A 26,172-nucleotide genomic window follows, 5' to 3' on the forward strand; every position below is an offset into this window, starting at 1 on the left:
TGGCAGGAAACACTTTGGGAACCCATTTTTCATTTGTAAGACTATTTTCTGTGGGGTCACCAGGCATGTTGTACTGTCTCTCTGGCAGCAAAAGGGCCAGCCTAAGACCGGTGTCTCTACATTGACATGGGGGCTCCAGGCTATGGGGTAGACACATTTCTTTCTTTTTTCTTTTTTTTTTTTTTAACCTTCTTTTTTTTAAAAAAAAAAGAGAGGGTCTTTCTCTGTCACCCAGGGTGGAGTGCAGTGGTGCCATCATAGCTCACTGCAGCCTCAAATTCCTTGGCTTAAGCACTCCTCCCACCGCAACCTCCATCCCTAGTAGCTGGGACTACAGGCGTGAACCACCATGCTCCTGCTGTCAAGACATTTCTAACGTGGAAACCTAGAGTAAGATTATTGGAATCAGGTCGACCTGAGTTTGAATCTCACCTAGGTCAGCAGTCAGGGAACCAGGAGAACCTGACCTCTCAAGCTAATTTTCTTACAGATGAAATGAGAATAAGCTCATCTACCCAGGCAAACCCTTAACCTGGGTTTAAGTGATATATCAGAGGAACAATAAATAATAGTTACAATTACTAGCGTATCCCTCCTAACTCAGATTCCCAGAATCAAGCATGGAGTCATGCCTCTAGAGGGGCTTTCTCAACCTCAGCCTTACTGACATTTTGAGTTGCATAATTCTCCCTTGTGGGGCTGTTGTGTACACTGTGGGGTGTTCCGCAGCATCCCTAGAGAGCGTCCCTCTCTAGATGCCAGAAGCAAGACTCTCCTTAATTGTGACAACCAAAAATGGCTCCAGACGTTGCCAAATGTCCCCTGGGGAGCAAACTTGCCCCCAGCTGAGAACCACTGATTCAGAGGTGCTCACTGACATACCTCCATTTCTCAGCTGAAAATATCACAGCTGGCCAGGCACGATGGCTCATGCCTGTAATCCCAGCACTTTGGGAGGCCGATGCAGGCAGATCGCTTGAGCCCAGGAGCTTGAGACCAGCCTGAGCAATGTAATGAAACCCCATCTATACAAACAAACAGCCAGGTGTGGTGGGTGCACGCCTGTAGTCCCAGCCACTCAGGAGGCTGAGGTAGGAGGATCACTTGAGCCCAGGAGGCGGGTATCGCAGTGAGCTGAGATCAAGAAAAGAAAAGATCACAGCTGCTAGTAGGGTAGGCATTTCAATGAGCACCACTTAAGAGCCACGCAGGATACTACAAGTTTTACATACATTATCTCATTTAATCCTTACAAACACCTTATGACACAGGTAACAGTCTCATTTTCAACTGGGAGAACTGATGTTCTGGGAGGCTAACCTGTCCCAGTCTCTCAGCTGGGAAGTGGGAGGGCCTGGATTTGAACCCGGGTGGTCTGACTCCAAACCCTTATGACCACTAAGCTCCACTGCTTGCCCAGCCATTCCTGATGTAGGAGCCCAGACGTGGTACCAGGAAGATGAGAGGACCACAGAGTCCCATTCTCAAGAATCATAATTGACGGTAAAAGCCTGCCTGGAACACCCAAGAACTCGCCCTCCCTCCACACTACCACAACCCGCAACCTGTGGACAATCATTAAAAGCAATCAACGGGGACAATGTGGGAGAAGCTCAGGCAGCTCAAACCTCCATGAGGTCCAGAGGCTTCCTTCCTACTTGTCTGAACTAATCCAGTCTCAGCCTTTCAAAAAGACAGCATCTGAATCAAGCAGAAAAAAAGAGTGTTGTTTTTTTTTCTAGACTTGAAAAGCTCTCCAGAGAACTGTGCACTGCTATCTCCCATCTCTCAAGAGAGTCTTTCTTCTTTCCCAAGGGCTTTCAAATGGGGAACATTCAAACAATTACAGAAGCCAACATTTATTGAGCACTCACTATGTGCCAAGCCGTGTCATGTGGTTTACTTTCTACTTTTCCATCAATCCTAGAAAGTAGGTATCATTATTATCCCCATTTTCGGAGGGGGAAACCTGGCTCAAAGAGGTTCAGTATCTTGCCCCAGAACACCCAGCTAGTAAAGTGTAAAGTCTGCCTCTTCACCCAAGCCAATCTTGTGTCCAAAATCTGACTCCATGACACATCAGTAAATTGCTATTTGTGGATCATTTTATGAGCAGTACTATGGTCCTGTTGACACTATATATAGCAGTAATTTTGAAACATGGCTTACAATCAGGGCATGATCACCTTTTAATTGCACCATCATGCCCCTGTCCATAAAGAGAGCCTCGAGTCTTGTCTCATAATGGACTCAAAGATTAGCCTTATTGTAAGAAGCATAACTGTGGCCCATTAAAGGGACACACAAATGCCTCTGTCCGCAGTAATGGGGTTGATACCTTAGCCATGAGAATGTAATTCTCTTAAGTAACTCATTCTCATGACACTGGAGATGGTAACACAAAAAGTCTATACACACAACCAGAAGAACCTCTCACTCATTCTCATGACACTGGAGATGGTAACACAAAAAGTCTATACACACAGCCAGAAGAACCTCTCGCTCATTCTCATGACACTGGAGATGGTAACACAGAAAGTCTATACACACAGCCAGAAGAACCTCTCAGTCTGTTTAGAGGTGAGAGAGTCTGCAAAGTTCCCTGACATACTCAGCATGGGGCTGCCGTAGACACGCAGTGCTGACCTGCTCTTTAAAGCACCCCCATTGGCCTCCTTGACTCACTGGTCTCACTTCTTCCTTCCCCTACTGGAGCTTCCTGGGAGCACCTCCCAGATAAGCCCTGTGCATTCAAATCCTGATCTGGAGTCGGCTGCTAGGGATTCATGTTGGTGGGGGGCACACAGGACTCAAAGTGGACTGGGGCCAATGAGTCGGCTGCTAGGGATTCATGTTGGTGGGGGGCACACAGGACTCAAAGTGGACTGGGGCCAATGACTTGGCTAAGTAAGGGATGCTGTGCACAGACCTATCCCCAACTCGCCAAGATCATCATGGTGACTCTAGTAGCCTCAGCTCTCCTGTTTGCATCAACCACCTGGTAACTCTTGTTACCGTCATTTCGCAAATCAAAGTAACCTCTGAAAATCAGGGCACTCAACTAATTTTAAAGTCAAGGACCTCTTCTATGCAGGGAAACCTAAAATTGGACTCTTCCCTCCCCTTCTTGACAAGAGACCAAGGACCCACATGTTCTTGCTTGTAAACCCATAATACTAAGGCCAACTGAAGCAGGCCAGCAATGTTCACCGTCTTTAAGAATATTCCTGGATCAATCAGCTAAGCTCTATTTTAGCCCCAGCCATTGACTGTAAATGTTAAATTCTTACCAATTTTAATGTGATCCATCATGAATCACCTAAATTTTCAGACACTTCTATATATTTACATTTTCAAAGGTAATAGACCTCAGGAGAGATTTATTCTAGTTCTAAATTTGACCATAAACATTTAACAAATACCCAAGCAAGTACTAGGCACCATGCACTGTTTTTGCTACTGGGGCTACCGTGGGAGAACAAGACAACATTCCTGCCATCTCACAGCTTACATTCTAGAGAAGAAGGTAAAATAAGAAATTTACTTATGGTGAAGTGATCTACATACTATGGAGTAAAATAAAGCTGAAAGAAGGGGACCAGGGAATGACACGTGGCAGTGGAGTTATGGTTTTCAATAATGTGCTCACAAGAGGCCTCACTGGGCAGGTGACATTTGAGAAAGACTTGAAGCTCAAGAGATAGCAAGCCTGTAAGATGATGAGGTGGGCACTAGCAGGCAGGACAGAGAGAGAGAAGTAAAATCCATAGGGCAGGTCATGGGCGGCCTTAGAAGTCACTACAAGGACTTTGGCTTTCACTCAGATACAGAGACTACAGAAAGGATAAATAATGGATTATTCTATTATGTAATTACTAAGCCATAAAAAGAGAAGATTACTATTTAATCATAAAAGACACTGTCCAAATTACATTTTCTAATTTTGCTACATGCCTTCAGAAAAGTTGACATCCAGAACACATTAGACCCTCCATAGGACACTTTACTAGAAAGCAGAGTCAATATGATAGGCCAATCCTTGACATCCGTGGAAGCAACAAAATGAGTTCATAAGAAATACTATATCGAGGCTGGGCGCGGTGGCTCAAGCCTGTAATCCCAGTACTTTGGGAGGCCGAGACGGGCGGATCACGAGGTCAGGAGATTGAAATCATCCTGGCTAACACGGTGAAACCCCGTCTCTACTAAAAAATACGAAAAACTAGCCGGGCGAGGTGGCGGGCGCCTGTAGTCCCTGCTACTCGGGAGGGTGAGGCAGGAGAATGGCGTAAACCCGGGAGGCGGAGCTTGCAGTGAGCTGAGATCGTGCCACTGCACTCCAGGCTGGGTGACAGAGCGAGACTCCGTCTCAAAAAAAAAAAGAAAGAAATACTATATCGATGCCGACCTCCACAGGGGTGCAGTCTAGTAATGTACCAGTATGTACTAGGAATTTTTCAAGGTTACAGATCTCACATATGAGCTGCAAAAACACAGACAGGCATGCAGTAACCTACTTTTTTAGGATGTGAATATCAACCCTTAATGAATTTGACAGCCTTTATTCTCAGTGTACACAAAATCAGTATATCCTGTTACATGTATATACAAACTCAAGGAAAGGGCCACTAACACCGAGAGTGGTGTTTTGCATTAAATAACCCTCGTTTACAAAGCAACATCCTTCACATAAACCCTTGTGGTAAGGAGATGTCAGAATGTTTTCTCTTATAAACCACTTAATTACCCTTGGTGGATATCATCAGTTCTGCCATCTAAAACCAGCTGGGTAACGAATGCCAAGAAACACGGCGAGCCAACTGTATGCCATCGCCACAGAAGGTCAAGTTAATCTATTTTTAAATAACACAGCCAATGGCAAGGGGTGCCCACTGGAAACAATGGACAAGTTGGGTTGTCTGCCCTTGCTTCATTTTTTGTAAAAGCTGTGCAGTGTTCCACAGTGTAACCTAAAAATACCCCTCCAAGAGTGCTCTTTTGGCACCAAGAACAAAAACAGATTGATTTTTGAAAGTTTAAGTTAAAAAAAAAAAGACATAAACACAAAGTACAATTTAAGAGTGAGAGGGCTAAAATTGGATTGTGTTCTGCAACAAAGATCTGATATGCTATTAGCCAAAAAAAAAAAAAAAAATAGTACACAGGGACAACGCTGCAAGAAAACGGAGGGAAAGAGTCATTTTTAGGGATGATGACACAGGTCCCACATCAACAACAAAAAAAATCCTCATCATCATGCCTGCTGAACATCTGAAATTCTACATTTAGAGGCTCACTTGTTAAACTTCAGTTAGATTCAACAGGCAGAAAGACTTGAATAGGATTCATTAATCCTTGTCAGTCATTTATAGCCCAGTATAAATTATCAGACACAGAAAGCCAGCTAACTAGAAGATCTGGTGATGAGAAAGTGAAGACCTCTGGATCCTAAACAAGAAGTAAAAGACAAATCGAGAGAAAGGGAGGAAAGATGTTGCCAGTGGCCTAGTTGCACTTACCTTCTAAAACAATGGAATAATCATTCACGCAGCCAACCAATTTTAGTGAGCACCTATTATTTGCTGGGTCTTTTTTAGGCACTGAGAAATACAGCGGTGAACAACAGAGATAAGCTTCTTGTTTTCATGGAACTTCTATTCTCATGGGAGGAGAAACAGACAATAAAGAAGAAACAGGTCCCGGTGCGGTGGCTCACACCTGTAATCCTAACACTTTGGGAGGCCAAGGTTGGCGGATTGCCTGAGCTCAAGAGACCAGCCTGGGCAACATGGCCAAACCCCATCTGTACTAAAATACAAAAAAATTAGCGAGGCATGGTGCTACGTGCCTATAATCCCAGCTACTCGGGAGGCTGAGGCACCAGAATTGCTTGAACCCGGGAGGTGAAGGTTGCAGTTAGCCGAGATCGCATCACACTGCACCCCAGCCTGGGCGACAGAGGGAAACTCCATCTCAAAAAAAAAAAGAAGATAATATGAGATGGTGTCGAGGTTATGAAGGTACCAAACAGGGTGAGGGAATGGCACTTTACTCAGGGAGCTATCTTTTGTGTGTGTGTGTGTGAGATGGAGGTCTCACTCTGTCACCCAGGCTGGAGTGCAGTGGTACGATCTTGGCTCACTGCAACCTCTACCTCCAGATCTCAAGTGATTCTCCCACTCTGCCTCCCAAGTAGCTGGGACTACGGAAGTTCGCCACCACGCCCAGCTAGTTTATGTATTTTTTGGTAGAGACTTCGCCATGTTGCCCAGGCTGGTCTTAAACTCCTGAGCTCAAGTGATCCACCCACCTTGGCCTCCCAAGGTGCTGGAATTACAGGTGAGTCACCACCAGGGCACTACCTTATAAGTGGTCAGTGGTGTGCGGGGGCCAGTTCACATTGGCTTGGGAATGGCAAGTATATGCGTTTCTTCCCAACTTCAGCTATGCTATAAATCAGGGTCTACCCACTACCAGAACTGGTTGTTAAGCATTTAGCAGCGCACCAGAAGGAGGTCACTGAGGAGAAAGAAGAAAGCCCAGAGACTCATGAGAAACCAAACAACTCTGAAAGACAAGGCCCTGTGTTTTAAAATGAGAGTTATTGTCATAAATTCCAATGAATCAAAACAACACCAAAACAAAAAGCCACACAAAGAACTACATTCAACAATATGTGATCACAATTTCCCTCAATACAGTGAGGGGAAGGGTCTAGTGGTGGTTTTATTTGGCTTTTAAATTGTATCTCTTTTATTATCTCCATACTGCCATACACACAAAAAAAGTAGAGGGATAGTTATAGTTCCTAGGTAATTTGAAAACCCACAAAATTCACCTGCAAAAATATGTAAGCATGACCTGGAATACACCACTTTGGGAAACTACAATCATACCATTTTAAACCTTTAGAGTCTGGGTGATCCATGGAAACACAGGATTTCATGAGCACAAATAACCTGAAGAGGCGCACCCACTTATTTTTGGCATAGAGAAATTTAGGCTCTAAGAATGTGACTGGCAGAGCTTATTCTAGAACCCAGGTCACGTGCCTCATCTGATGTCATCTTCTCAATTTTGGTCTATACCCTAGTACAGTAGTTCTTAAAACTGAGTGAGCATCAGAATCCCTTGAGGGCTTATTAAAACACCCCATGGATGTTATCCCACCCAACACCAACCCCATCCCCCGCAAAGGTTCTGAATTGGTAGAACTAAGGTGAGGCCCAGCAATATGGATTTTTAACCAGTTCCCAGGTAATACTAATGCCACTGGTCTGATGACCTCACCTGGAGACCTACTGTCCCAGGAATTGGGAGCACAGGCTTTGGAATCAGACACAGCTGAATTGCAGCTCTACTTCTGCCACTGTGGTATGACCCCTGGAAAAGTTACCCAAATTCTCTGAACCTCAGCTTCTAACATCTGAGTCCAGTTGTAAGGATTGAAAAAGAGAATGCCCACGAAGCATCAGCTTAGCCAAGCGCCTATTATATTCTAAGACAAGATCTTAATAAATATTAGTGACATCCTATATCCTGTATCACTTTTCCCAAGCATATACTAGAACCACTAAAATTCAAAAGACAAACAAAATCAAAGATTTGCAAAGATGTAGAGCAACTAAAACATTAATAACAGCTTTATTCATAATAGTAAAAAACAGTAAATACTCCAAATGTCCATAAACAAGCAAAAGGACAAACTGGTATGTGTATACAATAGAATATTACTAAACAATAAAAAAAAGAACCAAATGAAGTATACATGCAACAACATGAAACCTCCAAAATATTTTGTTGAATAACAAAAGCCAAACACAAGAGTATATACTGCATTAGTTCATTTTTATGAAGTTTAAGACAAAACTATTCTATGGTAAATCTATGGTGCAGGGGGAGGGGGAAATTAAACGGACAGGAACATGAGAAAAATTTCTGGGGTAATGAAAATGTTCTCTATCTTGATTTGAGTGATTAACCTGAGGGCATACATTTCTTAAAACTCATCAAATTATATACCTAAGATATGCATTTTACTATAGGTAAATGATTCCTGAATACACATAATTATATATAACTTTGTAAAGGCATTTTATGACAAAGGACTGTCTTCTCCATTTAAAATGAACTAACTCCAACCTGGCAGATCCACTGAGTTTGATTCCTGCACAATCTAGTCCTGCCGCAGACAGTTTTGGTCCATGTATCTTTCCAGAGAACTGCCATGAAGTAGAAACAGAATTTTCTCCCACCATGTAGACAGTATCCAAAGTGACCTGCGTCCCTGGGAGTGGCTAACTTGGGATGCAAACAACACAAAAGTAATTATTTTTCTTTACCATATACCAAATATGAGCCTACTTGATATGATTTTAAAAGGCATAGTCATGAAGACACATTAAGAGCAATTCTGTCATACAGTCTAAATCATATTCTCAACATGGAAGAGGGAGCAGAAAACTGGTGAAACGGTTTCTAGGGCCATCTTTACTGGTAATGAAGACGTCAGAAGATCCAACTGTGCCTGTGTAATTATTACATGAAATAGTCACTTTCAGATTGTAATGAATTCCAGGCCATTCAGGTTTCCTAGTCAGTATATTTCTATCCCATTACAAGTAGATTCACATACATACATACATACACACACACACACACATACATACACACACACAAACATACACACACACTCGCCCCTGCCGTGAACAATCTGTGCACACAGGGTGAAGAGAGCTAACACTTCGAGACACTACAGTTTCCTTTGAACTCAAAGGTGTCTGATTCCAAACCCACTTGATTATCTCACCAAGCCTTCTTAAACTCCATGATGAGAGAGCCCTAGGACATCACCTCCCAGAAATTTGGCAAGTAGTGGAAGGAAAAGACACAAGCCCATGCAGCATCTTGCACACTGCAAACACTGCAAACCAGCCCCTATTCAGGACCCGTTAGACACTCTGAGACATCCCACTAGTTGGGCAGGCACCCTTGCCTGTCCTTCCTCCACCCTTTCTCCAAAATGGTCCTCAACTGAGACCTGCAGCTGCTCCCATCATAGGCCTTCACACAGTATTTTCTCTACAGCTCTGTCAAGTCAGAATTATCCAGGTTCCTGACACTAAAAACTAGTTTCAGAAATAAATAGCTGCTCAAAATCAATTCAAACATAAATAGCTAATCTTTATGGAGCACTTACTATGTACAGGCACTGTTGGGTGCACTTTCCATGTGTTAGCTTATGCAATACCCACAGGAAAGCCAGTGTGAGGAAGACGCATTGTCAGGCCAGGAAAGGTTTTGAACCTCAAGCAAAACCTGGAGAGATATGCCAGGAATGAGGCACAATCTCTCCCTTTAATGAGCTCACTACCTTGTATGGAAATGAGGACCTAACTCAGTTCACAGTAAGTAAAAAACCACAAGATAGACATTAAAGGAACCAAAAGGAGGAAGAATTTGTTCATCCTAGCAGGATTCTGGAAGGCTTCTTGCAGGAGGTATCCAGGTGGAGAATGAAGTCATAAATGCAAGGAGCTTTCCATAGCTAAGTGTCAGCTCCTCAGCTCCCAAAGCTGCTAAAAGGCCAGGTTAGTCCCCCTGCCCCCTCCTCCATTTCATCTGGAACACGCCTGTTTCCAAGAGAGGACCAGCTCAGCCCAGCCCTTCCTTTGACACATTCCTCCAGCTGCTGCCTGTCCTTATGGAAACACATGGGAACTTTTCACCACGTTCAACTTCACCACCTCGTTTGGTGCTTTCACTAGGGAGAACCTGCGTCATGGCACCTGACTGCACAAGGGAGCCCTTTAAGGACCTCAGTTGTTCTCCATTGGGTTGACATGGGGACAGTCCCTTGTCGGTACCAAAGTGAGATGTAAGGGACCTACATCACCAGCAGCCACCAAATGCATCTTTTAAAAGGCCTCTACAGATTTTTGAGAGAGGAATTTGCTTCCACTCCCTTCTCAGAAATCAGCCCCTCCAACCCTGTAGGGTCATCCCCCCACTCCTTCCTCCTCCGTACTTAAGGCTCTGCAACAAGAGCTCAAACCCTCGGTTTTGGCAACTGTGTGACCTTGCGCAAGTCACTTAACCAATGTCAATCCCAGTTTCCTTATCCCTAATATGGGGTATATAATAACAACTCGTTCATAGAACTGTTGTAGTATCGGAGTGAGATAGCGCAAGTAAAGTATTTTACACAGAGCCCGGCATGTAGTAAGCCAACAATGAATACTACCTTCATTTTCATCATCAATAATGACGATGATGGTGGTGGTGGCAGGGTAAACTTGGACCCGATTCGAGCTAAAAGCAAACACCCCCTCCCCCTCTCCCCCTAGTCTATGGCTGGGCCACACGGTGGAGACACATGCGTCATCTCGCTGAGGGGTGAATGCAGGCTCTTCTGGCGGCGGGCTCAGGAAAGGCCAGGCAGTCGTGTCCTAGCTCACCTGGAGGGGTCGCGAGGTGAAGCAGATTTTCTGATGGGGGAGGTCCAATAAACTACATACCCTCTCTTTCTGTATACTTTGACTCGTGGCCAAAGAACGCCAGCTGCATCCCTCCCCCAAGGAGCCAGGACAGCGTCCACCATGCCCCTGACTCAGTTCCCCAACTCTCCCTCGGGTGCAGGCGAGACTGCACTGCACTTGGTGGCGGAGATAACAGGTTGGCCAGCCAGGCCTGGGAAACGTCCCCTAGCTACCTTGCGCAAACCCAGCCCCCTCTTCAAAACGCAGGTGGGCAAACAACCCCACAACCTCGCAACAACTTTGTGTATTTCACCGCCACCACAAGGCGCACGGCCTCAACTTCTCTTCACTGTGCTCTGAGGAGGGAAGCGGGAAATCGAGAATGAGGGGCAGCCCACAGACCGCCCTCCTTTTCTCGGGGCGCCCCCCAAAGGCGCGCCCCGCCTTACCTTGTCTGACGGCTTTGAAGGTGACGGCCTCCTTGCAGCTGTCGATGACCCCCAGCACGTCATAGCGGGGCAAGCCGGACACCCGGACCCCCTGCACCTCCAGAAGCAGCTCCCCTTCGCCCAGCTTCGGGCCCTCGCCACCGCGGAGAAGCCCCGCTGCCTCGGCCGCCGCCACCGCTCCGACGTACGGAAACTCCCCGTGCTCCGCGCCTCCCAGCACCGTCACCCCCAGCTCGCCCTGGGGTCCCCGCTTCACGGTGCATTCGTGAACCCTGCTAGTCCAGTGGTTCTTCTTCTGGATCACTTTGGACATGATGAGTTACACCCTTCCTCCAAAAAAAATAAAATAAAACGAGAGACAGGTGCCCCCCACAGCACGAGCCCCCAAGCCTCCGCTGGTTCATGGGAGAAACATCTCTCCCCAAATCACAAAACAGGAGAGAGAAACTTGGCAGCCTCGCTCCCCTGCACACGCTCGCGCACTCAAGCCATCATACAACAAACTTTCTGGGCTTCCGCGCGAGCCCCGCACAGGCGCCCGCGAGCTTTGTTTGCATTCCGGTGCCTCTGGGTCCACGTTCCAGCGCCCGCCCGTGCTCTCCCGGACCAGAGTCCACTCTGCGCCGCTCGGGTTATTTTTTTTTTCCTTCCTTCCTTTCTCTCTTGCCTTTTACAAATGCGGTGCCTCCTCTTTGCCTCCCGCCGGCTCGCCTCTCCTCGCGGGCGGGCTGTTCCTGAGGGTGAAGGAAGCCCTTCCAGCCACTTGCCGGGAGCCCTGAAGACGCGGTGGCTGGGCTGGGAGGGGGAGCGGGACGGGAGGTAAGTGCCCGCGGCCCCTTTAAGCAGATACAAAGGCTCGGCTTGTTTTGTTACAGTTCATTCTATTCCGCGCCGCGGAGCGCAGCGGCCGGCGACAGGAGACGCGCGCGCATGCGCCCCGCGGCCGCCAGCCGGCCGGCCCACCCCTCCCCTCCTCCCCAAAGGGAGAGATTCCAATGTGCTTCCCGATGGGTCCTAAAACCGACCTGCCGGGAGAAGCCAACTCCCCCCAAACCTTCCTGAACCCCTCTCCTCCCTCCTTTTCTTTCAGTGCCCTGGACTCCGCGGATTCCTTTGGGACTGGGGGGCTGCGCACGTGTTTTACTCCAACTGTTTGCAACTTTTGAAACCCGGGCAATATGGCTTTGGCATTTGAAAAACATTTCAAACAGGTGGGGGTTGGGGAGGCTGCCACACTCACCCTGGCGCTCACACTCACGCACACGCGCACGCACTCGCGCCGGCCCTAAGCCTCCTAACCGCCCTCGGCCAGTGGCTGGCCAGGCTGTCGGTCACCCAGCCCAGCTGGTTCGCCGTCCCCCGCCGCAGGTCCCACTGAAACCCCTGAGACCCTCCCCGGGGCGCTCGCCGCCTCCCCGCCTGTCCTGCGCTCGCGGGTTCGGGTCCTGGCGCGGGGTCTGCCAGGGTCTCTGCGACCCGGGGGAGAGGGACGGTGGGATCCCCCGGTCCCCCGGTCCCGCAACTGGGATCCCTGTGCGGGTCACACGCGCCCGCACACACTCCCGCATCCTTAAACTTTGAGACCAACTTTTTAGGACACGGGAAACTACAGGCGAGAGAGAAGCCATGGGGCTAGTGTGGGTTCAGGTCTTCAACCAAAAAAGTGATCCCTCTAGCTTTTCAACTGCCCTTCCAGCAGAGACTGCTGGACCCAGTCATCTGCCCCGGCCTCAAGTTCCTCGCAGAGCCTGGAAGCCTGCGGACCTACTCCGGGGCCGGGAGATAAGGATCCCCGCCGGGCGTGGACGTGCCCTGCGTCCTGGCGCCCGCGGGGGTGTGGGCGCGGCGGCCACCTCTCGGAATTCGCAGCCCGGGGGTAGCTGCGGCCTCCGGAGGTCGCCCGGGGTGCGGGTGGAGTGACTTCTGTCCCGGCGAGGTGGCGTACAGAAAAGACTCCCGTACCACAGAAAGGCTGCCCTTCCCAAATACTTCTCAAATCGGCCTGCTCGGTAGTCTCCCCAGCAGTTTTTTTTTTTTTCCTCTTTAGTGATGTATAATTTTTGTTCATCTTTGGTCGCAGGAGAGAGTCCAAGAAATGAGGCGGGTACGTTGAAACGATGGAGAAAGGATGGAATGCCACAGTGGTCGAGATTAAGAGGTAGGCTTAGGGGTCCACTTGTGTGACCTTGAGCAAACTTGGTGACCTCCGGGCCTCCGTTTCTCGCTGATCAAATAAGTAGAACAAGACCTCACAGGGTTGTTGGAAGTATTAAATGGGAAAACACTTATAAAGGGGCATATAATAAAAACTCATTATATTATTAATAGTAGTATTACTATTTGGGAAGAGAATTAGGAAATCATTTGGGGATTCAAGTTAGGTAGTATGATCATTTATCCTCTCCTTTCTAGAACTTAAAAAATATGGGCATACTTTGTGTGTTTGTTTTTTGGTTTTGTTGTTATTGTTGTTAGAGATATGGTCTTGCTTTGTCCCCAAGCTGGAGTGCAGTAGCTCGACTAGCTGATTGTAACCTCAAACTTCTGGACTCAAGCAATCCTACCACCTCAGTCTCCTGAGTATCTGGAATTACAGGCATACACCACCATGCCCAGGTAGTTTTTTATTTTTTTAATTTTTTGTAGACATGGGGGGGTCTCCCTATGTTAGTTGCCCAGGCTGGTCCCAAACTCCTGGACTCAAGCCACCTCCTGCCTCTGCTTCCCAAAGTGCTGGGGTTATAGATGTGAGCCACCACACCCGGTTTAGGCATACGTTTAAACATCCTTTTAAAGCATTGTTTGTAGGGTGCATTCTAAGCTAATAAAAATAAGGAGGGATATTGATGCTTCTCTCTTGGGATATCCAGAACTGAAAATCCCATTGCATTATTGTGCTTCTGAAAAAAGGAGGTGACCAATTTTTCATGGCTTTGCTTGGTGAGAGGAACTTCGTCTCCAGCTTTTTTTCAGAAGCAATCTAAGTCAATATGAACAGCACTTCAAAACATAAATTCTCAAATCCAAACACAGATCCAGCCAATCAGAATCTCAAGGAAGGGCTAAGTCATTTGGACTTTTAAGGTTCCCCTTATGTGGTGTTGGTACACAATGCTGAGCACCATGGGTTTATTATCTTGATTCCAAAGCATTGTTTGGGCCCCAGACCTTTTTGTCAAATAAACCTGTGATCCACATCTCTGTGTAAAATAAAAACTCAAGGAGGGCAGGACATTTTGACAGTTTGGTTTACTGATGTATTATTCCCAGTTCCTAGAATGGTGCCCAGTACTAGTAAATGCTCAAATATTTGTCAAATGACTCCACAAAAACGTATGTTTTTACTTTCCATGTTATTGGGGAGTCACAGATTCCCCTGCAAATCATTAGTAAGCTTAGTAAGCTTAACCTTGTGCGTTTCCCCACTGTGCCACTTCATATTCTAGTAAAGTGTAAGTGTTTGCTAAGAATACCCACAACCAACCTTAAATTAGGAGTCCCCTACCTCTCCACTCAAGGGGAGTCCAAGGGCTGGACAAGACCAGGCGTTTTGTGATTCTTCCCAATGCAACAACATCCCCCTCTTGCCAGGATTCCAGGTGTCCCCACAGCAGCTGAGAAAGGAAAGAACATGGAATTTAGCATACATCAGGTTTTAGATGTGGAAAAGCCCCAAGAGAAGAAATAGTACCTGTGGGCACAGAGGGCAATATGGAGAGAATAGATATTATTCTAATCCAGGAAAATGAAAAATAATTTGAACCTTCAAAGTAGCCAAGGCTGCCAGTTTCCAGGATGCTCCCTCTGCATCTTCCTGGCTGCTATTTCACCTGGTCTAGTTCCTGTGTCCCAGACTGGAGAGCTTCAGGGCAGAGATCATCTCTCTCTCCTATCCAACTTTTGAAACGTCAGTACCAAAAACCATGAACCATGCCTTGTGTGGAGTGTGTACCATACACAGTTGTTGAATAAATGGATAAAGTATGATATGAAATTGTGTAATATGTGACCTTTGATCCAAAGCCAATTTAGATTTGGTGGCCAGAACAGGGGTATTTATATTAGGTTGGTGCAAGAGTAATTGCAGGTTTTGCCATTACTTTCAATGGAAAGAGCTTGTAGTCATGTCATTGTGAAGTAGATTTTTCCTGAATAGATCTAAGATCCTAGTGTTCTGACTTATCTCACTTTAGCTATGAATTTGGCAATACATTCTGATGGGAGAAATACTGCTATAAAATACCTAACTTTCAAGCTTACCGTGTATGTCAGCATAGTGATGTGAGTTGGGTTTTTTGGGTTTGTTTGGTTTTTGTTTGTTTGTTTTTGAGACAAACTCTCACTCTCTCGCCCAGGCTGGAATGCAGTGGTACCGTCTAGGCTCACTGCAACCTCCGCCTCCTGGGTTTAAGTGATTCTCATGCCTCAACCTCCCAAGTAGCTGGGATTACAGGAGCGCACCACCATGCCCAGCTAATTTTTGTTTTTTAGTAGAGACAGGGTTTTGTCATGTTGGCCAGGCTGGTCTCGAACTCCTGACCTCAGGTGATCCGCCTACTTCGGCCTCCCAAAGTGTTCGGATCACAGGCATGAGCCATGGCGCCCAACTGATGTGAGTTATTTTATGCAATCACCACAACTGTGTAAGGTAGGAACTATCAGGAATGACCTTGATTTTCTAACTGAGGAAAATGAAGCTAAGAAAGTGAAGAAACTTGCCCCAGAGCTTAAAAGTAACAAAACCAGGAAGTGAACCTGGAGGCATGACCCAAAACCCATGCTCCCAACCACTGTAGTCTAAGAGGATAGCATGTGGCCATTTAGCATATTTGGGTGACAGCATGCTCTGGACTCTTGAATCTGCTATATAGTGTGTACACAGTAATTAAGTCCCCCTCCTTTCTGTCTCTTCACTTTAATCTAAAGGATACAGTGTGTCACTCCAGAACTCAATCTCCCATTCTCCATCTGTGGGCTCTGAAGATTCAAATAATTCAGGAATGTAAAGAGAATGAATTTGCAAACATTTCTACAGCGTTCAGGCTGCAGTACAGGTGACATGCCAAACAGCCTTATATTATTGCATAAGCATTTCAACAATGAACTCCTAATACAGAGGGTAGATTCAGCTGAGAAATAAACTGTAACACAATAAACTCTAGACAAATTAAGGTCTTATTTGTATGTAGCTAGTTCTACTAGGGGGAAGAAAAAAACCCATGAATATGAAATGTGCATTTCTTTTCCTTCTCCCAAATATATTTCTTTCTAAAGTTTTCCAGTTGTGATTAAAGAAATGTGTCATTGCAGTTTAAAGTGGTAATTTTCCTCCTTTTTCTGAAAACATGAGGATGGGAAATAAGTTGGTCAGTTGCAGGGGCAAAGGAGGACATATAAATTGGTTATTTTTTAATTTCTGAAGAAAGCTGTCAGGAGGCATACATTAGAGGTGTCAATATAAATAGATTGTATATGGTAGGGTAACTGACTCCAAACAGGTAACTTAGAGCAGAAGACCAGTAGGGGAGATTGAAGCCATTAGGACAGATAGATGGCAAAGGGCAGTGAGGGCCATGTTCCTAGTCATCTCATGGAGGGCGTTTATGGCTCACTCGATAACTTGTTCTTTTCTTTGCCAGGGAGGCAGATGGGTAGTTTCCTCTGACCATAGTATTCTTCCCTTCAGTACTTTCAACCGAGCAAGAAAAAATAAAATGTTGTCCTTTGGCAAACCAAGGTGGATGATCACTTGAACTTAGCCTAGGCAACCTGGTGAAACCCCATCTCTATAACACATACAAAAAATGTGCCAAGTGTGGTGAGATCCACCTGTGGTCCCAGCTACTCAGGAAGCTAAGGAAGGAGGATTGCTTGAGCCCAGAAAATCAAGGCTGCCATGAGCTATCGTCGCACCACTGTACTCCAGCCTGGGCAACAGAGCAGGACCGTGTCTCAAAAAATAAAAATAAAAAATAAAATAAGGCTGGGCGCAATGGCTCACACCTGTAATCCCAGCACTTCGGGAGGCCAAGACAGGCAAATCACTTGAGCTCAGGAGTTCAAGACCAGCCTGGCCAACATGGTGAAACCCCATCTCTACTAAAAATACAAAAATTAGCCAGGCGTGGTGGCACACACCTGTAATCCCAGCTACTAGGGAGGCTGAGGCAAGAGAATCGCTTGAGCCCAGGAGGTAGAGGTTACAGTGAGCGAAGATCATGCCACTGCACTCCAGCCTGGGTGACAGAGCAAGACTCCATTTCAAAAAATAAATAAATAAATACATAAATAAGTAAATAAAATATTAAATTGTGTGACAATTGTGTGACCATTCAAGATATCATATATGAACTATTATTTTAATAGTCCAGGAAGTAACTCCAGGAAGGATTTTAATCCTGGTTAATGTTCTGTTTCACTTATGTGCAAAAAAAAAAAAAATGAATAAGGGGAACTGGAATATTTGGTTAGACTTTTGGTCTGAGGAACCAAGGGAAATCAAAAAGTGTATCACGAGTATCTCTCCTAAAATTTCCCAAATGGTTCAGCTATGTAAAATACTAAGTATCTCAAAGTAGCCTATCGTCCTCCATAATTCCACTGAAACTATACCTCATGGTTTACTAATTTCCTTGAGAACAGGAAGCTCTCCTTTTCTCAAGAACAGATGTGTATACCTCTTTTATATTGTCTCCCATCAACTCTGTCAAAATATGGTAATTAGAACATGGCTTACTCTCTAATATTTCTTTTCTTCCTCTTTTTTTTTTTGAGACAGGATCTCATTCTGTTGCCCAGATTGGAATGCGAGATCACAGCTGACTGCAGCCTCCACCTCCCAGGCTCAAGTGATCCTCCCATCTCAGCCTCCTGAGTAGCTGGGACTACAAGTATGAGCCACTGCACCCAACCTTCCTCTTCTTTATTGTATATCTTTAGCAATTTGCTGTACCAAAATAGAACTGAGAGGGAGAAAAAGGAAAATATACGTTGAAACTAAGGGTAAAATGCCCATATTTTTAAAAATACCATACTAATATAAATTTTTGCAAGAAATTTTTAAAACAGATAAGTAAATAGGCACATTAAGTTAAATCATCTGTAATCTTACCATCAATAATTAACCAGTTCGTATATTTGGGTGAATCTTGTACTGGACCTACATAAACCTGCATTTATTACTTTCAATAATCGAATAATATTTTTTCCCTGAATGTTTCCAAATTTATTTAACGAATAGTCCATTGATGATCATTCAGGATTCTGAAGAAAGCTAAAATAACAATTTGTATTAGGATGTTTTTGATTGTCAGGGACAGAAACCCAGTTGAACTACCTTAAGCAAAAAATGAAATATATTCCTCCATGTAATTGGCAAGACCAGGGGTGAAACTAGTTTTCAATGTCTGGATGAAGAGGTTCAATTGACATCCTCAGCTTTCTCTCTCTCTCTGTATCTTGATTCTCCTTTGCTGTCTGTTGCCCTCATCCTCTCCCACTATATACAGATGGGTCTTCTCCAGCCAACCAGGAAAGATAGTTAGCTACAAGCAGCCTACGTGATCCAGGTTTAGCAATCCCAGTCAAAAGGAGATTTTCACTAACAGGAGGGAAACAGAATAGAGAAACTTCGGTCTCTAATAAAGCAGTTTCGGTTGTTGAGGGTAGAGGTAGAGTCTGCCTACTTTGCAGTGGCTTTCACAATAACACAAGTGATTCAAACACCTCATCAGCTGCCTAATCAAGCCTGGCAGAGTGTGTGTAGACTCGGGGCTTCCTAGGGAAACTTCATCGCGGTGGGTTCCTTTGCAGACTCTTTTTTTTTTTTTTTTTTTTTTGAGACGGAGTCTGGCTGTGTCGCCCAGGCTGGAGTGCAATAGCCGGATCTCAGCTCACTGCAAGCTCCGCCTCCCGGGTTTACGCCGTTCTCCTGCCTCAGCCTCCCGAGTAGCTGGGACAATAGGCGCCCGCCACCTTGCCCGGCTAGTTTTTTGTATTTTTTTAGTAGAGACGGGGTTTCACCGTGTTAGCCAGGATGGTCTCGATCTCCTGACCTAGTGATCCGCCTGTCTCGGCCTCCCAAAGTGCTGGGATTACAGGTTTGAGCCACCGCGCCCGGCCTCTTTGCAGACTCTTATCATGGTCTCCTTTTCTGCAGTTACCTAAAGGTTCCAAGAATTCAAGTATAGTGGGAGTTTGATTTCAATCAAAGCTGCAGTGGTTGGCCCATATTTTTATAGATGTTTTGAAGATATTCTAAAGCTGGCAACACTGCAGGATTGAACCCCTTACAATGGAAGCCAGTCAAGTATTATACTTGTTTAATACAGATGGATCGTTAAACTACATAACATTGATTTCAAATGTTCCAAAATGAGTCTTGAGTTTCTCTGAGGCTAAGCTGAAAATAACAATTAAATATCCCATGATGGCACATGATAGTTGGTAGATTGTTTTTATTCATTCATTCATTCATTTAGCAATTTTTTTTTTCTTGAGACAGAGTCTGGCTCTGTCTGTCATCCAGACTGGAGTGCAGTGGTGCAATCTCAGCTCACTGCAGCCTCCGCCTCTTAGGCTCAAACCATCCTCCCACCTCAGCCTCCCTAGTAGCTGAGACTACAAGTACACACCACCACGCCTGGCTAGTTTTCATATTTTTTGTAGAGACAGGGTTTTGCCATGTTACGAGGCTGGTCTTGAATGGTCTTGAATTCCTGGGCTCCAGCAATCTGCCCATCTCCGCCTCTCAAAGCCCTGGGATTACAGGCATGAGCCACTGTGCCCAGCCCAGCAATTTTTGTTTGTTTTGAGATAGTGTCTCACTCTGTCACCCAGACTGGAGTGCAGTGACACAATCGTGGCTCACTACAGCCTCCAGCTCCTGGGCTCAAACAATCCTCCCGCCTCAGCCTCCCACATAGCTCAACCACAGGCACTACCCAACCTGTCTAATTTTTTTATTTTTTGCAGAGACTGAGTCTCACTATGTTGCCCAGGCTGTTCTTGAACTCCTGGCTTCAAGCCATTCCCCCACCTCATCCTCCCAAAGTACTGAGATTACAGGTATGAGCCACCATATCTGGCTTTTTTTTTTCCTCCAAGCAATTCTCCTGCCTCCTGAGTAGCTGGGATTACAGGCGCCTGCCACCATGCCCAGCTGATTTTTTGTATTTTTAGTAGGGACGGGGTTTCACCATGTTGGCAAGGCTGGTCTCGAACTCCTGACCTCAAGTGATCCACCCACTTCAGTCTCCCAAACTGCTGAGATTACAGGCGTGAGCCACCATGCCTGGCCATGGCTGGTTTTTTGTTTTGTTTTGTTTTGTTTTTAACAATTATTGATTAAACACTTATTTTGTCAATTCCTTGTAGGGACTGATGGCGCACACTAAAAGACACACCCCCCACCCCCCCTGCTGGAGGAAGCCTACCTTCTAATTTGATATTGAAACAAGAAAAAAGATCAGTATTTGGTAAGGTCAATGACAGGGAAACCCAGGTTACTGTGGAGGACATCTCATTAGGGAGGAATTTAATTTATAAACATGGCATTAGAAATTAAAAGTGTCATTGTTAGAAGAATTTCTTGCCTCCTCCCCTCTAATTTATTTTAAAAGTATTTTGAGAAGTGAAAGACAAAGTCCAGCTTTATGATTACATTATGATACTCAAAGATATGTTTTATGGAGGCATTCACAGAGTTCTCAGGTGGTTAAAGTTGCCCACGGTGTGAATATATGATTCCATAAAGGACAATGCTATCTTGCCACAAAGCTGATCCAACAAACACTAGGTGGGGTTTTGAAAAATGACTCAGGATAATGAAGCAATCTGGAGTCTGAGCAACCTTGCTCCTTGAACTGTGCCATCTTTGGAAAATTGGCCCCCACCAAACTGTATAGCCAGATGAATGAGGACTCAAAAAGATAATGTATTACTCACTTTCCAGATTTAGCACGTTCCTAGAATTTTAAACTCGTTTTTATGGACTGTTGCCTAACTGAGGGGAGGCTTAGACAAACCCAGAGTGGTTATGAGCAACATCCCCGAGGGAGTCAGTGCCCAAATTTGGAGTCCTTGTGTCCTGAACATTCCTGACACTGCTGGCTTGGAAATTCAGCCTGCCCGAGTTGGAGTACCCCAAGGATTTTAGATGCAGCTGAGAACTGCTGAATTAAGCCAAGTGTTGGAAGATCCTGCAATTTTAATTATTAAGTTAGCCCTCTGCTTTATTGAATGCATAAGCCGGCATATGCTTGGGAATGCTTCTGCTTCCAAACCCGCAGCATCTACATTTTTCAGATGTTTGACCTTGATCTTGTGACCTTGCCTCTAGAACTCTGAGAGTGCTGGGAATACTCACAGCTGAGTGATGGGAGCAAAAACTATACAGATAACAATCTTTTTTTTTTCTTTTTTTCTTTTTTAACTCACTTAAAATACAGAGTCACCTGGATTGAGACTAGACTGTTTTAGACTAGACTCGCCTTCCTTAAGTTATTAATTTTATCATATAATCTCAGTATGGCTTCACTTTTTGAATTGATACCACTAAATCCTGAAACTACTAAAGCTATGCAATCTGCTTGCTAAGACAAGCTGGCATTTCCTGATACTGCTATCCAGATAGCTGAGAACCTTCTCTAGTCATGTTTTTCAAACTTTTCTGATTGCTGTTTGCAATAGGAGATGTATTTTTATCAGTAGCACACACACACATACACATATACACATATGGTTGAAACAAACGTTTCATGAAACCATAATTATCCTTTCTGGGCCGGGCACAGTGGCTCACACCTGTAATCCCAGCACTTTGGAAGGCTGAGGCAGGTGGATCACTTGAGGCCAAGAGTTGGAGACCAGCCTGGCTAACATGGTGAAACCCCATCTCTACTAAAAATACAAAAATTAGCCAGGCATGGTGGTGCGTACCTGTAATCCCATCTACTCAGGAGGCTGAGGCAGGAGAATCACTTGAACCCGGGAGGCAGAGGTTGTAGTGAACCTAGATAGTGCCACTGCACTCCAGCCTGGGCAACAGAGTGAGACTCTGTCTCAAAAAAAAAAAAAAAAAAGTATCCTTTCTGCCTACAATGCCCTATGCCAGGGGTTACAACCCACAGTCAATCCATTCCTTAACCTATACCTGTCTGACTCATGAGCTAAGAATGGCTTTACATTTTTAAATTGATGAAAAACAAATCAAAAGAAGAATAACATTGATATAGGGACACATTTACAACATGGCATGCACTGCTACGAATCTTTGCATGTACTGTCACATTAAATCTTTACAATAGTTTGTCTTTGTCTTAATAAAAATCATGACTACAATAGCAATAATGGCTAACGTTTTTTGAGGGAGTGCTTATAGTGCTGAGCATTTTGGTAAATGCATTATGTGATACATGTATTTAATCCTTTCCACCCTACAAGGCAGGGAGTATTAGCGTTCCCATTTTACAGGTGAGGAAACAGAGGCCTGATAAGGCTTTGTAACTTGCAGAGCAACACACACCTAGGAAATGGCAGTTGGGGTTTGAGTCTAGGTTTTTCTGCTTCCAGGTCAATGATTTCGACTACTATTTACCTCGGTAGCTCCTTGACAACTTGACCCACAACATGGACTCCATGTATATTTGAAGAATGAATGAATATAGGCATGAATGAATGAAGGACTTTGAGACAGAATGATGGTCTTCCATGGATCCTCACCAACTATGAGAACACAAACAAATTAGATGACTGTTCTGTGCTTTCAAATGTAGACTGAGCATGGTGGCTCATACCTGTAATCCCAGCACTTTGGGAGGCTGAGGCAGGCAGATTGCTTGAGCCCGGGAGGTTGAGGCTGCAGTGAGCCGTGTTTGTGCCACTGCACTCCAGCCTGGGCAACAGAGCAAGTCTGTCTCAAAAATAAAATGAAATAAATGCAAGCAAACAAAGTAAACATCTCATTTATTGAGTGTTTACAATGTGCCCAACATTGCACGTAAGTGCTTTCAATGCATTTTCTCACTTGATCCTCGTGACACTATACGGTAGATGCTATCCCTGTTTCGAAAATTTAGACTGAAGTTCAGAGAGATTAAGTACCTTGCCAAAGATGACATAACCAGTATTCAGATGTGGTGTCACTGAGACTAGGACCAAGACCATGTTCTTAACCACTGTGCTATACAGTTCCATTTATTAATTTCTAACATCCCTGTAATATCTACCCTATGGTTTTAAAGGCAAAATAAGCAATGTGCTAGAGCCTTCATTAGTAACTATAGTGTGAGCCAGGTACAGTGGCTCATGCCTGTAATCCCAGCTACTCAGGAAGCCGAGGTGGGAGGATCCCTTGAGGCCAGGAGTTTGAGACCAGCCTGGGCAACAAAAGGAAACTCTGTCTCTACAAAAATAAAAATTAGCCAAGCATGGTGGCATGTGCCTGTAGTACTAGTTACTCAAGAGGCTGCAGTTGGAAGATCCCTAGAGCCCAGGAGTTGAAGAATGCAGTGAGCTATGATCACACCACTGCACTCCAGCCTAGGTGACAGAGTGAGACACCATCTCTAAATAAATAAATAAATAAATAACTATAGTGTGTTCCAATGACATATTTCTCTATCAAAAAATTTAAAGCCTAAGACAGAAGAAGTGGAGGAAGCATAGAGATACCTTCCAGTACATTTCATATGAGGATTGTGTTACTAACATACTGTTATATAATCTTTGCAGATTTTCCATAAATCTAAAACTTTTCTAAAATTAAAATTTATCTTAAAACACTCTGAAGCCCATGAAAAATATGTTCAACATCATTAGTCATTATAGATATGCAAATCAAAACCACAAGGAGATACAACTATACATCCACTAGGATGAGTAATTTTTTTTTTAAATGAGAATAACAAATGTTGGTGAGAATGCAAAGAAATTGAAACTCTCAAACATTGCTGGGGAGACTGTAGAATGGTGTAGTTGCTGTGGAAAACAGTGGGGAGTTCCTCAATAAGTCAAACAGGATTACTGTATGACCTAGCCATTCCACTCCTAGGTATATATATACCCAACAGAACTGAAAACAGGCGTGTGAACAAACCACTTGTACACAAATGTTCATAGAAGTAACATTCACAACAGCCAAATTCAGAAACACCCAAATGTCCCTCAATGGATTAACGGATAAACACATGTGGTATAGCCATGCAATGAAATATTATTCAACCATAAAAAGAAGGAAAGTACTGATACATGCTCAAACATAAAACAACCTTGAAAATATTGGTGAGTGGAAGAAGGAAAACAAAAAAGACCACATATTGTATGACGTGAAATGTCCAGAATAGGCAAATCCATAGAAACGGGAAATACATTAGTAGTTGTCAAGAGCTGAGGACAGGAGGAGTGAGGACGGTGCTGCTTAAGGGTTATGGGATTTATTTTGGGAGGGGATGAAAAGGTTCTGGAACTAGACGGTGGTGATGATTGCACAACATTATGAATTTACTAAATGCTACTGAGTCATATACTTTACAATGGTTAAAACGGGAAACTTTATTTTGTATGAATTTTACCTAAATTTTTTTTAAAAATGGCCAGTCACAGTGGCTCACGTCTGCAATCCCAGCACTTTGGGAGGCTGAGGCAGGAGGATTGCTTGAGTCCAGAAGTTCAAGACCAGCCTGGGCAATATAGTGAGACCTGATTTTTTTTATTATATATATAATGTAATAAAATATATATATATATAATATATTTTTTTTTGAGATGGAGTCTTCCTCTGTTGCCCAGGCTGGAGTATAGTGGCACAGTCTTGGTTCACTGCTACCTCCGCATCCCAGATTCAAGTGATTCTCCTGCCTCAGCCTCCCAAGAAGCTGGGATTAAAGTTGCCCGCCACCACGCCTGGCTAATTTTTGTAGTTTTTAGTTGAGACAGGGTTTCACCATGTTGGCCAGGCTAGTATCAAACTCCTGACCTCAAGTGATCCACCTGCCTCGGCCTCTCAAAGTGCTAGCCACTGCACCTGGCCTAAAATAATTTTTAAAAAACCACTCTGGCAACATTACAAAGTTGTGACATGCTAAAATAATATATAATGTGGTATACAATATAACCATATAACTTACAGAGAATAAAAATATTATAGTGCTCAGAACATCTTGATTTAAAGCATGGGCTTTTTTTTTTTTTTTTTTTTTTTGAGACGGAGTCTCTCTCTGTCACCCAGGCTGGAGTGCAATGGCGTGATCTCAGAGAATCTCTTGAACCTGGAAGGCAGAGGTTGCAGTAAGCCGAGATCACGCCATTGCACTCTAGCCTGGGCGACAGAGCGAAACCATGTCTCAAAAAAAAAAAAAAAGACTTGCCTGAGGATGTCTAGACATTGTGTGAAAGCACAGGGCTTTGATTCTGCCAGTTATAAAAGCCAGGCACAGTGGCTCACGCCTGTAATCCCAGCACTTTGGGAGGCCAAGGCAGGTGGATCACCTGAGGTCAGGAGTTTAAGACCAGCCTGGCCAACACAGTGAAAGCCTGTCTCTACTAAAAATACAAAAATAGCCAGGCGTGGTGGCGGGCACCTGTAATCCCAGCTTCTTGGGAGGCTGAGGCAGGAGAATCGCTTGAACCAGGAACTCCTGACCTCAGGTGATCCGCCCACTGCAGCCTCCCAAAGTGCTAGGATTACAGGCATGAGCCCAGCCCTCAGACAAGTCTTATAACCTCTATCAGCTCCACTGTCCTCAATCATAAAATGTGTGTCATTGCTATTATTATGAAATACTTTTTACACGAGGTGTCATTTAGCCTAACAATAATGATGTTGATGGTTAATATATAGTTTGTTCCTTTCTTTCTTTCTTTGTGTATGACTTGAGTGTTGCTAATCTTCTTAGTAATCACTACATTAAAAGCAAACTGATCTGGGTTTAGGGAGATAACAATCGTATTTTGAATGGCTTTTATCTTCTTGAGAGGATTCCTACATCCCAGAGAAGTATTGTGTGAATAGATCTTTAAAGTAGTTTCCAAAGGAGTATAGCAATGCACTATAACTATTATATGGCATTATGTTGAAATTTAGGCTAAATTGCTGTTACTAAAATTTCTAGGCTGATTCCAACCTGTTTCCAAGAACAGCCATGGAATTCGGAGGTGATAGGAAAAACTTTATTAAGAAAAAAGATACCTACTTCTCCTTCCCTTCCCCTTGAGGATAACTAAGCTATCACCATGAATACCAAGAC

General features: G+C 44.5%; 1 protein-coding gene and 1 long non-coding RNA gene across 22 annotated transcripts in view; one reads left to right on the forward strand and one right to left on the reverse strand.

Moving 5' to 3' along the window:
- Positions 1-11,908, reverse strand: part of MAGI1 (membrane associated guanylate kinase, WW and PDZ domain containing 1) — a 686,305-nt gene extending 674,397 nt beyond the window's left edge. For all 20 annotated transcript variants that reach the window (XM_050778525.1, XM_050778528.1, XM_050778527.1 and 17 more), the window contains exon 1: positions 10,928-11,908. In XM_050778525.1, the coding sequence (XP_050634482.1) occupies positions 10,928-11,240 (313 nt within the window). In that variant the 5' untranslated portion in view covers positions 11,241-11,908. The remainder of the gene's footprint in view (positions 1-10,927) is intronic.
- Positions 11,909-12,227: 319 nt separating this feature from the next.
- LOC126947637 (uncharacterized) lies at positions 12,228-24,599 on the forward strand. 2 transcript variants are annotated; one of them, XR_007723151.1, is made up of 5 exons: positions 12,228-12,295; positions 13,008-13,085; positions 13,429-13,543; positions 17,706-17,817; positions 22,499-24,599. It is a non-coding gene; the product is annotated as an uncharacterized LOC126947637 (long non-coding RNA). The 2 variants fall into 2 exon arrangements; XR_007723150.1 differs by lacking the exon at positions 22,499-24,599 and having other exon boundaries at positions 17,706-20,282.
- The last annotated feature ends 1,573 nt before the right edge of the window (positions 24,600-26,172 follow it).

This window comes from Macaca thibetana, chromosome 2, assembly GCF_024542745.1.
Source record: "Macaca thibetana thibetana isolate TM-01 chromosome 2, ASM2454274v1, whole genome shotgun sequence".
Lineage (NCBI taxonomy): Eukaryota > Metazoa > Chordata > Mammalia > Primates > Cercopithecidae > Macaca > Macaca thibetana.